Source organism: Sinocyclocheilus grahami, unplaced genomic scaffold (genome assembly GCF_001515645.1).
Source record: "Sinocyclocheilus grahami isolate Dianchi unplaced genomic scaffold, SAMN03320097.WGS_v1.1 scaffold1.1, whole genome shotgun sequence".
NCBI classification, from domain to species: Eukaryota; Metazoa; Chordata; class Actinopteri; order Cypriniformes; family Cyprinidae; genus Sinocyclocheilus; species Sinocyclocheilus grahami.
Window position 1 is genome coordinate 663,911 of NW_015505180.1, and position 15,055 is coordinate 678,965.

Sequence of the window (15,055 nt, forward strand, 5' to 3'; positions counted from 1 at the left end):
AGATCCCAATTTCGTCGGTCCTCCGACGTGACGTCGAGAGTGACCGACTGAAAGGGAACTTAGTTTAGTACTCGCATGCTGTGACAGCCGCTTTCTGTCCGTGTGCTTCAGATGTGTGCACTCAGAAAACTGTATATCAGAAGTTTAAAACGCATGATTTCAGTGCGATAAACATGATAATCAGTACCAAAACATATATTTTTAGCAGGTCCGAGCTGTAATGGCGCAGCTCTATTCTGGAAAAGGGGGCGGGGAGCAGCAGCTCATTTGCATTTAAAGACACAGGCACGAAAAACAGCGTGTTTCTGCCTCCAAATAGGCATTTTCAAAAAGATATAATAAATGATCTGTGGGGTATTTTGAGCTGAAATTTCACAGACACATTCTGGGGACACCAGAGACTTATATTGCATATTGTAAAAAGGGGAATAATATGTCTCCTTTAAACTAATGTTCTAACATTGAACAAAATCTCTCACTTCACTGTTATGCTGTGAAAGAGAAAATCAGCCACCATTGTGAAGAAGCATCCTCATAGAAGAACTCCAGACCTCATGAATTACAGCAGTAGATATTATGAGGAAAGTAAGAAGTTCACATATAGTTCAGACTCAGAGACTAGAAGAAAAAGGGAAATCTAAAACTCAACCCTGTAAATACAAGTTCACAATGTCATTATAACATATCTTAAATCATATTTAATGCTGAAAACCAACCCGGGCACAGTATTACTATGTTTTATAATATATAAAACATATATTATTATTATTATATGACTACAATTTATTATAAATTGTAAAAAATGTTCAGCCGTTCTTTCTCACCTCCTCGGGGCCTTCCTTTGAAGATAACAGCAATGAAAATATGTCTGAAATACAGCATCAATCAGCTTGTCAAATGTTAAGTACTATTCTGTAATTGAGCATACGGATGCAACTGAATCATATGCAGTTATGAGTGACATAAAGCTGACTTTTCTTTGTTCACAGTCCATCAATGAATCACTTAATATGCACGCTCACACATTTACAAACAAACCCACTGCTGGAATACACAAATCCAGTCAGAAAGAGCTTACGTGATACTGTTGACTCAGTGCAATGTACCACAGTCCTACACATTTGGCAGGGGGACAACCAATGCATTGCCACTAAAACACATGCTTATTTAAACGCCTCTCATGCACACTCAATTGTTTTTAACATAAGAGATGCATTTCCACAAGTTTCTTGACAAAGTCTTTTAAAAGGTTACACATTTTCACATCTACTTATTAAATTTGGTCTTTTATTATCATAGTTTTAGCTTCAATGGCTGCCAAGCAACCATGGTCAAGTAGACAAAGTTTATTTTGAATAGTCATCTTATTTAACAACATTTGCACTTTATTTTTCAACAATTTCATTTTTAAAGCTGTTTGATAAAGGTTTTATCCCATGTCTGAACCTTGCACCCTTATGCCAAAAAGGCAAGCCCTGCATCTGCATCAAAGCCAATATTACATCCAAGCTGCACACATATGCAGTTGCTCATTTCAGATATTCCAAAAAATAAAATAGCACAGACTCAAAAATATGTGGAGAAAAAAGTGAGAGATTTCTTGAGTTCATCCGAATGTCCTAAATAAATTATACAAGGCTTTTTCTTTTTCTTAAATATTCCATATATGTTTTTTAATGTTTTTTAAAGAAATCTCTTATGCTCATCAAGGCTGCATTTATTTGATCAAATATACAGAAAAAAGTGATATTGTGAAATATTTTAACAATTTAAAATAACGGTTTACTATTTCAGTATAGTTTAAAATATAATTTATTCCTGTGATGCAAAGCAGAATTTTCATCGGCCATTACTCCAGGCTTTAGTGTCACATGATCCTTCAGAAATCATTTTAATATGCTGATTTATTATCAATGTTGGAAACAGTTGTGGTGCTTAATTTAAAAAAAAAAATTTTAGAACACATGACACTTTTTCAGGATCCTTTGATGAATAAAAAATTAAAAGGAAGAGTATTTATTCAAAATCTATAAGTCTTTACAATTACTTTTTATCAATTTAACACATCATTGCTCAATAAAAGTGTTAGTTTCTCTCAAAAAAGAAAGAAAGAAAGAAAAAAGTAATGACCCCAGACTTTTGAACGGTAGTGTATATTGTTTCAAGATTCAGAATTTTTTTATTATATTTTTGTTTTGACAAAGTAAAAATTACATTTTAAAATATATTGACATGGAAAAGTGTTATTTTAAATTGCAATCATATTTCACAATATTATTATTCTCTGTATTTTTGATCAAATAAATGTAAAAAACATTCAAAAAAAATTACTGATCCAAAACTTTTGAACAGAAGTGTATATAATTTTATTATTATTATTATTATTTACATTAATATGTATTATAATAATAACTAAAATCTATTTCTATAAATTATATAAATCAATATAATTTGAATATTTTATATATTACAATTATATATAAATAAATATATTGCATATATATGTATATATAAATATATATATTGTATGTATATATATATTTTTATATATATATAGTATATATTTTTTTCACATAAATAAAATAATATTATATATATTAAAAATGAAAACAATGGAATTTTTGGCAGATTGTAACCCAAAAGTGTAAAAGAAAAGGAAGCACTCCACAGTCCCTAAAGAAACACCATTAGCTTGCAGGTTCCTCTCCAGTCGAGCAGTGGTAATCAAGTTGTGCATCTGACTGAACGTGAGGAAACAAAGGAAGCTGTCAGAACAGCTGGATTGTGATTCCCACAGCAATGGAGAGATTAGAACTGAAAGACCTAATGATGACATTTTGTGCAATGCTGATATCATTTAATGAGCTTTTTTCTTTTCTCATCTGAACCCACATCACTCTGTTTCTCGTAATACTCAGCAGTGAATTTTTACTGCAGTGGCATATACAGGGACAAAGATGGGTTGATAAATGGGCAGTGAATGCTGGAATGTTTGATATGTTGATTTATTTGTGAATTATGGCTTTTATGAACAAATAGCCAATGCTGCAGACAGAACGTTGGTTTGGTTAATGATTTCCAGAGTGGATAATGCAAGGTGAAGATCCCTTAGCAACAGAGAGAGTGGGTGTATGAAAAAGAGAGTGGAAAAGGACCAGGGAGGCAGGAAAATGTATATAAAGCAAGCGAGAAAACAAATACAGTGTGTGAAAGAGAGAATGCCGAGCTGCTCATACTTCACACAATACTTTTGTGCTGCTTTTGATGGAGCTCAGCTTTGCTGATTCACATTTTTTTCACACCTCACATTGTTCAACTGATCATCCTGCTCAGGAATTTTTCAATAGTAGAAAACGGAGTGTTTGAGGGGCTATATTATGCAGCTTTAAGAAACATCAGTTTGAGGGTGATCTATTTAATTTGTCATAGGGGAAACTGGGGCCATATCTCAGTAACTATAAGGTTTTGAGTGAAAAGTCCAATTCAGAGTTACTTTAGTAACATTAATAATAGCTTTTGTTAATATTCTGAATAATTTTTTTTTTTTCATTTTTATGACTTTTTGTTTTCATCAATATGTCTTAAATGGTTTTATTAACTTAAAATTATTATTTTTAGTGTATTCAGTTTTAGTTATTGTAGTTAAACTTAACAAAAATGAGCTTGAATAAAATATGTTTTATATTTTATGTTCATTTTTTTTCAGTTAATATTTGTTTTATAGCAAGAAAGTAAAAAAGTAATGTTTTTAATGGTTTTAGTTTTATTTAACTATAATAACCTCCAATTACACAAATGTATTTTCTCTAGTAATATTTTCTTTATATAGATAATCTCTGAAATTAGAATTCTGAAATCTGAATTAAATTAAATTTCTAAATTAATCTGAAATTCTAACTAAATATAATAGTAATAATAATAGTGTTAATAATAATAATCATTTTAAGATAAGGTCGGGCTGTCACTTTTTTTTTTTTTTACATTTCCATGTGTTTTAAAATGTTATCAATTCATTATTTACAATATATTTCATGTCAAAACAATGTTTTTTTAATACTTAAAAAAAATACTTAAACATTTTCTGAAAACCCTATCATAACAGCTATTTAAATGTCAGGATCCTATTGTGACAAACTACATTAACCTTTTGTGACAACATGCCCAAAAACCAATTGCAAATTTGTCCTGTTTAACAGAGATGTTCAATAGATTTTTTTAGAATCTTTTTTTTTAGCCAAGTTTCGCTCTGTATACTTTGCCTAAGAAACATTCACTAGACTATAAATTGTGACAACTAGCCCCGGTCTTCCTGATACCTTGGCTTTTGGGTAAAATAAAGTAATAACACAGTGTGCATAAGGTGAGATGTTAAAGCATCTTGAAAGTGAAATGAAAGACTACCAAAACATGAATCTCTCTTCCAAGTGGTCTCAGGGCAATTCTCACAAGAACATTTCACTCTGAGGCGATATATATATATATATAAATATATTTATCTGTTTATTTTTAACTATTTTTGTGCATTCATATAATATATAATGAAATTCAATTTCCAATATGTTATGTATTACCAAATTTCTGTATACATGTATATTTACTTTAGTATAACAACAAACAATAACAATAAACAATATATAATATGTATTACTGAATTTGTGCACATTCTAGTTATATATTTACTATAAAAATATGTGCAATTAAAACGCAAAAATTACATTATACAGTAAATACATATATAAAACTAAATTAGCAAATAACTAAAAACAAAATATATAAAATTTGTATTTATTTTATGCATTCATTATATAATAAAAAGTTAAATGAAATATCCAATATATAATATTTGTTACTGAATTTGTGTATATTAAATTTATTTACTATAAAAACAAAAAAAAGTGAAATTAAAAAGCAAATATTACATAAATACATATAAACCTAAATAAGCAAATAAGTTAAAAAAAAAATTTTTTAAAACAGCATATTGAATATACAGCATAAAACAGCATACTTAATCTTTAACTACTTTTGTGCATTAATTGTACAATATATGCTGAAATGAAATCTCCAATATAATAATCAATCAATTTATTTACTATAAAAACTAAATTTGGGCAATTAAGATAAAATACATAAAGAAAATGATATAAATGATTAAATAACTAAACAGATAAAAGTACATTTTATTATTTATTTGTAACTACTTTTGTACATTCATTATATAATATATAAAATACATTTATTTCAAATGTATTATGTATTACCAAATGTATGCATATATTCGGTTTATTTACTATAAAACAATTAAAATATTTGCAATTAAAACTAAAATGCATGTTTAATTACAGTATAGTAAATCCATACATACACTGGTAACACATTTACTCGAATATAATGGCATATCCACAACAGTCAGTACACGTGTAAATCTCTTGTTGTGGCTTCATGCTCAAACATGTTGTGGTTTTAAACCCCAAACTTGAGTCCAACTCCGGTCATTTCCCAATTTAACAACTCTAAATCCCTTTGTCCCCATCCATTCTTCTCAACCATGTGATCCTTCAGCCCTGAAGGAGATTAACATACAGTTGTTTTTGCTGTCAGTGCACCCACAAACCCCTCTGCCACCCACCTTCATCTCGCCAAGTCAGCCTAATTGTTTGTTTCCTTATGGCTTCTGTCGAATGAAAGACGCTATATTATTTTGCCAGTTTCTGTGGACTCTCCCCTTCTCTCCAGGGGCTGCCAGCAAAACAGTATTTAGTAGGACTCTGAGAAAAAGAATGGGAGGCCTTTTGAAAACTGTTAATTACAACTTTATGAGTGTGACAAAAGGGCAGGCACGGTATACAACACAGACACTGATGCCGCCAGAGCAAGAGACACTTGAATCACAAAATTCACCACCACACGTGCGTTTATTGAGAATGCACGATTAAATGACTGCAAAAGATTTCTGGATGTGACTTCGGACAGATTGAATTCAACAGAATGTGGACTGTAGGCAGAAATAAAACAAATGACATATTCTAAAGTCACTTTTTGCATTACTATTAGGGCTGGGCGATAAAGCGATAACGATAATTATTGCTAGAGAATTTTCCTCGATAAAATGATGAGTTCGATAAATGTTCGATATACATGGAGCATTTATCCGCTCGACTCAATGTTCAAACAGCTGCGCAGAGCGAGCTCACTAGAGCAGATGCGTTTACTCGATGATGAGTCTCGCTCACTAAACAGCACTGTGAGATCCAGTGTGGAGCTCTTGTTTTCAACACAAATGTCTGAGTGATTTAAACTAGTTTAAAGCCGGATGAAACAGCATTGACAAACAGTCACACAGAAACACTGTGCGCGACGATACAGTCAGAAAGCTTTTCAATCTACAAATCACCATAATTTATTTACCATGGATTTAGTAACACTAACCGCACCATGGTGTTGTGGCAGAAATGTGGGATATTCATTGAATTGTATTATATTATTAATGTAGACATTAATTAAATGTATTTAAGGAGTAATAGAATACAGTATATTTTGTGATTAAGCTATAGCTTTTGTGCATTTAAACTAAATGTATTTTGACTACTGTTTTTCATACAAATAAACCATTTAGTTTCATTTTTACCATGGTATTGAGGTGCTGTATGTGTAGTTTTAACTGTGGTTACTATGATCTAAATGTATGCTACTATGGAAGATCAATGGTAATTTTAATAAAACTCAAACAGTCCGAATAATTAAATTTCACCATATAAAAATTAGGTTGTTACATTTTTTTGCTGTTTTTGATAATGAACATACATTTACATCTGCATCCTATCTCATGCTGCTACTACTGTCAACTCAAGCTACTGCCAAATGTGCATTTCCATAAGACAAAATATATATATATATATATACATATTATAATATTAATATTGCAGCCTACACCGCAAACTTTGCTGAAGATACGCGCCAAAGGCAGGCAACACAAACCTGTTTCATGATTTGAAACAATATCACTCATTAGAAGATGCAGAAAATAAGAAATACATTTTCTATTAAGGTATTTCTTTCTATATATATATATAAACTGGACCCCTGCTCCTCAAAAAAATATAATAGCAGCTGTATTTTTTTATATATAAAGACCCATTTATACTGTAAGAGAAATCTGTCTGATTCAAAAAATATAATGTTATTTACTAAATTAAATAACTGGATTTATATTGTTACAATATATTGAACCTGAAGCAAATTATTTAAATACTAAATCAGGAAAATGTTTACTTTGCATTAATTTTTTGTTTTTTTTCCCAACCCACACTTAAATGTTATATCCATAAAAATCAAGAGAAATCTTTTCAATTTCAATGCATACCAATACATGATTCTACAGGAAATGTATCTACATCAGGAAGTAAACTGAATTCATTGGGTCTTTAAAAAAAATTGAACAATATAAACACATTTAACTTCCTCTTCTCATCTCAAACACGCGTCAGTGCTGCAGAGAATCCTCAGGACATTACTCAAAGTAGTCCACACTACAAACACTCCTCATGTCTATAGAAAGAATAGAAAAGAAACAAACAAACACTGCGACAGCTCAAGGCTTTTGTTGCTCATGGAAAGAACGCATGCAACTTATGAACAGCCTTGTAATTATGCAATTATGATGTAGAATGCATCAACACATCTGAAAGGATTACGGTACTTTAATGTCAAAAGGCAGTCAAGGACACAAGAACTCAGTCTACCATGAAAGCGTCCTTTGGAAATCAGTGTTCCTACAGCTTGCAGTGGTAAACTTCAAATAGATTGGATTTAACAAAATAATCTTACATGTCAATATGGAGAATCTGCAACCAGCTACATGCTCCACTGGCATAGAGACTGAAACGTGACTGCAGAAAACAAGACCTGTAGCATGCAAACGTGATCTGCAATGCCTTTGGGAGCATGTAGCGGCACTGTAAAAAAAAAAAAAGTGAAATTTACGGTAAAATACTGGCAGCTGTGGTTCAGAACTTCACCGTAAAAAATATGGTAGCAACATTTTAGGTTTTACAGACTTAACTTAAATTCACAATAAAATACCGTATTTCATTAACTGATGTAATGTCAATAAACCAACATATTGAAGTGTTCATATCTGTTTTGAACCATTGTAATGCACTGATAACCACCAAAAACTGCTGGTGATGAGAAAGTCACACGATGGACCAAAGCTCATCACAAACAGCTTTTCTACGAGCTAAGGAGAGCAATACTTATATATAGAAGGTGCACAGTGTCATTCACACAAACATTAAACCCCATCATGGTGACACACTTGATACTGAAATAATGCAATAAACATTAATTTAACAACATTAGATGTAAGATTAAACCCTATTGTACACAACTGATAAGAAAAAACAAAGAAAAACCATGTTATTTCAACAAAAAAACATCAAATATGAAGCGTCAATTTACGTTTTTTCACTGTAAATTATACAAAGACTTTATCTTTTTCACTTCCAAAAAACATATTTTTAACAGTATTTTACTCTAAAATTACATTAAATGTAATTACATTTATTTACCGAGTATAGTATGGAAACTTACTGTTAACCAGTTAACAGGTTTTTACGGTGGCATTTTTAGTCTTTTACTGTTAAAATCACAATCATTTTACAGTGTGGTTGCAGATTCTCTAATGAACATCCATTCTGTACTTTATAGTATTGTGATTTTTAGAGTACTTAAAACATTTGACTTTAATGTTTAATTTTTCATTTATTTTAAAGTGTGTAATTTGAATATCTGTCACATATTGGCTATCCAGACATAACATGAAAACAATTATCAATTTATCGACCAGAAACAGTGCGTCATAAATCAAGGGTTATCAATGATTTATGAGTTAAATGCTCCCCACAGGCTGGTGTGGAGTGGGAGAAATCTGGCTGCGAGCTGTCCATGCTCCAACCCTCATGAAGAGGAGTGTTGTAGAGAATCATGGCTGACAGAGTGTTCCACCGTTGGCCTGAGCTCAGCGTGGGCTCAGAATATAGTCATCAGCCACCTGCTGGAGCAGCATTCCTACAGTCTAATCCTTCAGAGAGGTCAGGGGGCAGCACACCATGTACACTGACTAAGCAGACCCTACCAATACATCACATAGCAGATGCCAGCTTTTACTAACTGAAATCTAACAAAAAAGTAATCCGCAGCTGATTAAAACGCAAACCAATATGTAACTAAGAGAACTACATGGCAGGGCCTTTTATCTGCAAATCAGGAATTGTCAAAATTGGAAATAACAATTTTGACATTAAGACAAGGTCAAGCTCAATCAGAAGAGTGTGTGGGGAATGATGTGAGACACAGACTAATCGTGACTAACAGAAGCTTTGGTGTCTCATGATATGATGACTTCAGGATTCTACTCTCATTTGACTGTAGGACTGTTTCACAGCAACAAAAAGGTACAGTCAAAAATTGTTATAATTTACTTAGTCTCATGTTGTTGCAAACCCATATGACTTTTTTGTAGGTTAGACATGTTTTTTGATTATTACAATTTAATTATACCATTAAAACGGAATCCAGGAAAATGCAGAATTTGGGAAAGCATTATAAAAATGTTATAATATGTTAATTTGGTATTTTAAAATTTGCAACTGGATTTCATAGGGTGCTACAAAAGCTGACTTATTTCAAAGAATCATTCTTTTCAGTCTTTTCAATCAATCAGTTGATCCGATTCACAAAACCGGTTTGAATAACTTGTTTAAGACTGATCTGGATCTCAAGCATCAGTTTACAATCTAGTCAGAAAAGATATTATCATTAAATCCTGTAACTCAACAGAAAAAAAACACACCTTGGTTTCCACAAAAAATATTAATCAGCACAACTGTTTTCAGCATGATAATAAGATATGTTTCTTGAGGACCAAATTAGCATATGATGATTTCTGAAGGATCATGTGACACTGAAGACTGGAGTAATGATGCTGAACATTCAGCTTTGACATCACAAGAATAAATAACATTTTAAATATACAGAAATATAATTTTTTATAATTGTAATATTTCACAGTATGAATTTTTCTACTGTATTTTTGATCATATAAATACAGCCTCGGTGAGCACTAGACACTTCTTTCAAAAATCTTACCAATATATATAACAGAACTGTTGTTAATAGATTTTGGAAATGCGTCAAGGAAGAGGCAACACTTCAGTAAAGTAAGTTGGACCTCCGGCTGTTCTTCTTCCCAGAAGGAAGCCTCTTCTAAAGATGATGCACAAGAAAGCCCGCAAACAGTTTGCTGTATCAATCAATCTGTATCAATCAATCAACAAATCAGCCATGCATAACGCGCATGGACATGCTCATAAAAAAGGGGTGTCTTACTTTTAGTTTAGTATAAGGTCTGTATATAGGAGCTGATCACCAACCATTGGTGCAATCATAGCTGTATTCTGAAAGCTCCTAAGAGCAACACCAATTTACTCCAAAACTCCAAAAAAGACCATTGTGACATTGCAAAAAGCACAAGAGGCCTTGCAGAAAATCGGACAAAATCTCAACATTGGAAAGATGGCAGGAGCAAAAAAAAAAAAAACCGAGACATGGAACAAAACACTTTTAGGATCACATAATTTTTCATTATAATTTTTGCAATATAAATGGTGGCCTTCCATCAAGGACAAATTCAAAATCTATTAAAGGAACAAATTACTCCAAAATGTAAAATTCTGTCATCATTTACTCTTCCTCATGTTGTTATAAAACCATATGACTATCTTGCAAGGCATAGAAAAAGTGAAATTTGTATGGAAAAGAACAGCCTGTACATTCTTCACTTACAATAAATGGAAACCGGAGCTTTCAAGCATCTAAAAGGATGTAAAATCAACATATTTGTAATCATTTTTCCACCATAAATAAACAAATAAGTAAATGAATGAAAACTAAAAACTTAAAATGAAATTAATTTAAATAAAATTAATTAAAATACAATACTATTCAAAAGTTTTAATGTTCTTTATATTTATTTTATTTAATACTCACCAAGGGTGCATTTGTTTGATTAAAAAACAAACAAACAATGCAAAAAAAACTGTAAAATGGTAATATTGTGAAATATTACAATCCAAATTTAGGCATCATAACTTCAGTTTTCAGTGTCACGTGATCATTCTAATATGCTGATATGGTGCTCAAAAAAACTTTTATCATCATCAATGTTGAAAACAGTTGGGCTTAATATTTTTTTTTTTAGAAATTGTGATACATTTAATGTGTTTGATGCATATAAAGTTCAAATAAACAGTGTTTATTTAAAATTGAATATTTTTGTAAAAATGTAAAAGTCCTTACTCTCACTTTTGAACTCATATACCGACCACTTTCTGAATCTTGAAACCTTCAATCTCCATTCACTGTAACTGCATGAAAAAGAGCAACTGTTAAATTCTCCAAAATTTCTTCTTTTATGTTCTGCAGATAAAATAAAGTTATACGGGTTTGGAATGACACCATTTCATGAGTAAAAAATATAAATTTTCTGCAGCTGAAAAGCATTAGCGTAAACAAAGAAAATCCTGACATCTGCCCTAATGGGCATAACATCATGTTACCTGCTCTACTAAGTGTAAAAGGGGTGTTTAAAGAGTGGCCAGAACAGATGTTAATGTCAAGATGGATATGCTCTGTTCAGTAGATCTTTCGGTTTACTCTCCAATCGCCCATCACATCAGACTTCCAGAGAAAGCACAGGCATGCCTGCAATAATGCAAAGTGTGTCAACTCCTAGAGCTGTGTCACAAATAGCAAAGAGTGGAAGTTTATTGTAAGAATTTTTATGGCTCGCTGGAATCTCACTCAACCATAAAAATGACCTAGCCCAAACTGATCGCTCACTGTGTGGTTGTTAATCACATTCAGAAATGGATAATAACCTTAAATGTTAATAATAAGGCTACTCGATTATGCCATCAAAATAAGCCCCACATGGCAGAAACCAAAATCGAGGTTGTTTCAACAGGTGGAGGGAATACTGCGGCACACAGTGTGACGTTCTTCCTGTTGTGTTTGCACCTGTTACAATGTCTAAATGAATCAGAAGTCTGAAAACAAACATCCTGCTGGGACTCACTCATGTCCTCCCACAGAAGTTATTTATCTCCCAGAGAAATAAATAAGTCAGCAGTGCTGCAGAGAAGCAGACATCATTTATGAAGCTGGGATCATACACGATATTACCAACCAAGGAGGTGCAGGGATCTGATTATACCCTTAAAAATAAAGATTCCAAAAGGAGGTTTTCACAGTGATGCCATAAAAGAACAGCTTTGGTTGCACAAAGAATCTTTTGCTGAACAGTTCTTAAGAACCATTTTTTTCTTAGAATATATAATTTATAACCTTATAGAACCTTTTGTGCAATGGAAAGGTTCCATGGATGTTCTTCATGGAACTATAGATGCTGGTAAAGAACCTGAATTTTAAGTATGCAGGCAACTATTATGAAACACCCTTTCAATTGTGTTATCAAAAAAGAAGGTAATACGTAATTGTAAAACCAGCAGGAATCAATGACAAAAAGTGCACGAGTTGGTTAAATTGGTAAAGAGCGTATTTTAAATATTAAGTTTGACCCTGAACAACCCTGTAGTAAGTACACGTAGTTAATTAATATTTCTCAGTACTTGTGTAAGTATACTGTGTAACCATAAAAAGTGCGCAAATAAATAAGAAAACATTTACCGCTTGCGTTCTTGCCACAAATGAGGTGCTGATACGGCTGCAAAAGACCCCACAGCTCCGAATCGTTATTTATGGCCTGTTCCAGGGACTCCACGGAAAACTTTGGCACTCCGTTCTCCTTCTCCACCAGCGCGCTCCTCTGTACCCGACTGACCACCTCTCGGAACAGGCTCTCAATACAGGCACTCAGGTAGATCGCCGCGTGCTCGTGGATGCGCAGGGCCACCCGGCTATCCACCATCCACCTGAAGAACTTCCCTACGGAGAAGACGAGTCCGCACCTGGCTGACTTGCCCCGGCTGAACTTATCGCCCGTGCTCATGTTGTAAAGCGACAGCGCGCTGAGCGCCGCAGTGATGCAGTTCACGGAGATGGTCCACGAGAGGACCATCTTGATGGCGCTCTGGATCTCGTGCTTGGTGCATCTGGCGTAACGCAGACTCAGGCGCTGCGCCTCCCGGGCGATCCTCACCAGCGCGCGGCTGACCAGCGCGGAGAGTTTGGCTAGGATCTCCCGCGACGCGTTCCCTATGCACAGTTCCTCGTCTTTCCGCAGCGCGCCTTCCACCTCTCCAAGACTCCACGGCACGTCCTCCTCCAGCTCGGGCAATTTGGCGCACTGGCCCGAGCACTCTAGGATCTCCGTGTCTTCCGCCAGGACGGTGTTGACCGTGTCCAAACTGTTGTGTCTGCTGTGCATGGATTCAGTCAGATGCCAGCAGTTGCCCCCATGCGCATACGACAGATGCGTGTCCGAGCAACAGAGCGACACGCTGGACGACCTGAAGGAATCCGCCGCTCCACCATAACCGGAATCGAGCGTTAAATCCTCCAGCGTCCTCGCAGCTGTCTTACCCTTGCCTGCCATGGCTGCACCTCATAATGCTAGGCTTATGCCTGATATTTTAAAGAAAGACCAAAGCGCGTTCCTGTGGCGCGCCCTGTCCTCGGAGCAGTAGAGGAATGTATTGCCACCTAATTTCACGCGCAAACACAAATCTACAAGCGCGCGCAGTAACAATTCGTTTAGTGTTTTGGTAAGTTACCAGAAAAAAAAATTATCTCCAACGCGCGCCTCTGATCCCAACTTTGCGTGCGTAATTCGAGAGCTCAGAACGCCTTCACCAACCACTGCATCATTCGCTGCAAATCCACTCATCTGGGGAGGAGCTATGCAAATAAACCACTCATAGGAGGAGGGACTATGTATATAAATCACTCCCAAGGAGGGAGGGACTATGCAAATAGAAAATAACATGATCAATTCAACAGGCTCCAAAAGTGCATGGGTGCCTTTCTTTTTACTTTCAAAACAAAAAATCAATCAGAAAAATAGTCTCAAACTAATAGCGTCTTCAAATATTAAAACTATTATATAAATATGTATAGCTAAACAAGGCATCACATATATAAGCAAATTGCATATTTTGATTGAAAAATATATTTCGCAGTATCTGCATATATGTAAAAAGAATAATTAAATACATATTAATATTTATGAATTATTTACATATTGTTAGAATATTATAAAATGATCAATGATGTCAATATTAATAATAACTATTTTTATATGATATATATGGAACAAGATACAGGCCTACCTCATGATATCTTTTAAACACTCTTCTCTCTTACCAACTAGACATGCTTCTCTTTAGCCGGAGGATGTTTACGCGATGATTCTGAAATTTGTAGATGAAAGCAATCGCTTGCACAGCTTCTGCACCTTTCATCTGTCGCTATCCGTCTAAAATTACTTCAGAATTGTCAAAAAGTTCTGGAATGGAACAAGCACGATATACGAGAACGGATTTAAAAACGTCCAAAGACTTTGTGTGTTTAAATATGCAAGTGTTCTGGCATGAAAATAAACTAATTGTTTTGACGTGAGAAGCCTCGCAGTCTGTCTCCTTATCAAGTTCATTATTAATACGCATAGAAAGCGACGTTTGGTGCATTGATGGAGAATTCTTGCGTATTTGGTGCTCTCTATAGGTGATATCGAGTAATAGCCTTTATTCTGTACTTGATATTCCTCTATTCCTCTAGATTTGTGACAGAACAAACACAGAAAATAATACCACAACTCATCGAGAAAATTACTAAATATTATACAAAACACTAGATGCACATACATACACTAAAGATGGTAGATGGAATACATTTAGCAGGGCTTGTGAATACTAGGGCAAAATAATTTGGCAGTAAGATTGTATAATAGACCCTATGATTTCCACTTGACGGTTCAGTGTTCACAGCAAAAAAACAAAAAAACAAACAAAAAAAAATAACATGCTGTTTACGACCA

General features: G+C 33.9%; 1 protein-coding gene across 2 annotated transcripts in view; it reads right to left on the reverse strand.

Annotated features, from left to right (window-relative positions):
* LOC107592010 (ankyrin repeat and BTB/POZ domain-containing protein BTBD11-A) overlaps positions 1 to 13,872 on the reverse strand; it is a 104,036-nt gene extending 90,164 nt beyond the window's left edge. For both annotated transcript variants that reach the window (XM_016282415.1, XM_016281713.1), the window contains exon 1: positions 12,748 to 13,872. In XM_016282415.1, the coding sequence (XP_016137901.1) occupies positions 12,748 to 13,615 (868 nt within the window). In that variant the 5' untranslated portion in view covers positions 13,616 to 13,872. The remainder of the gene's footprint in view (positions 1 to 12,747) is intronic.
* Positions 13,873 to 15,055: the final 1,183 nt, after the last annotated feature.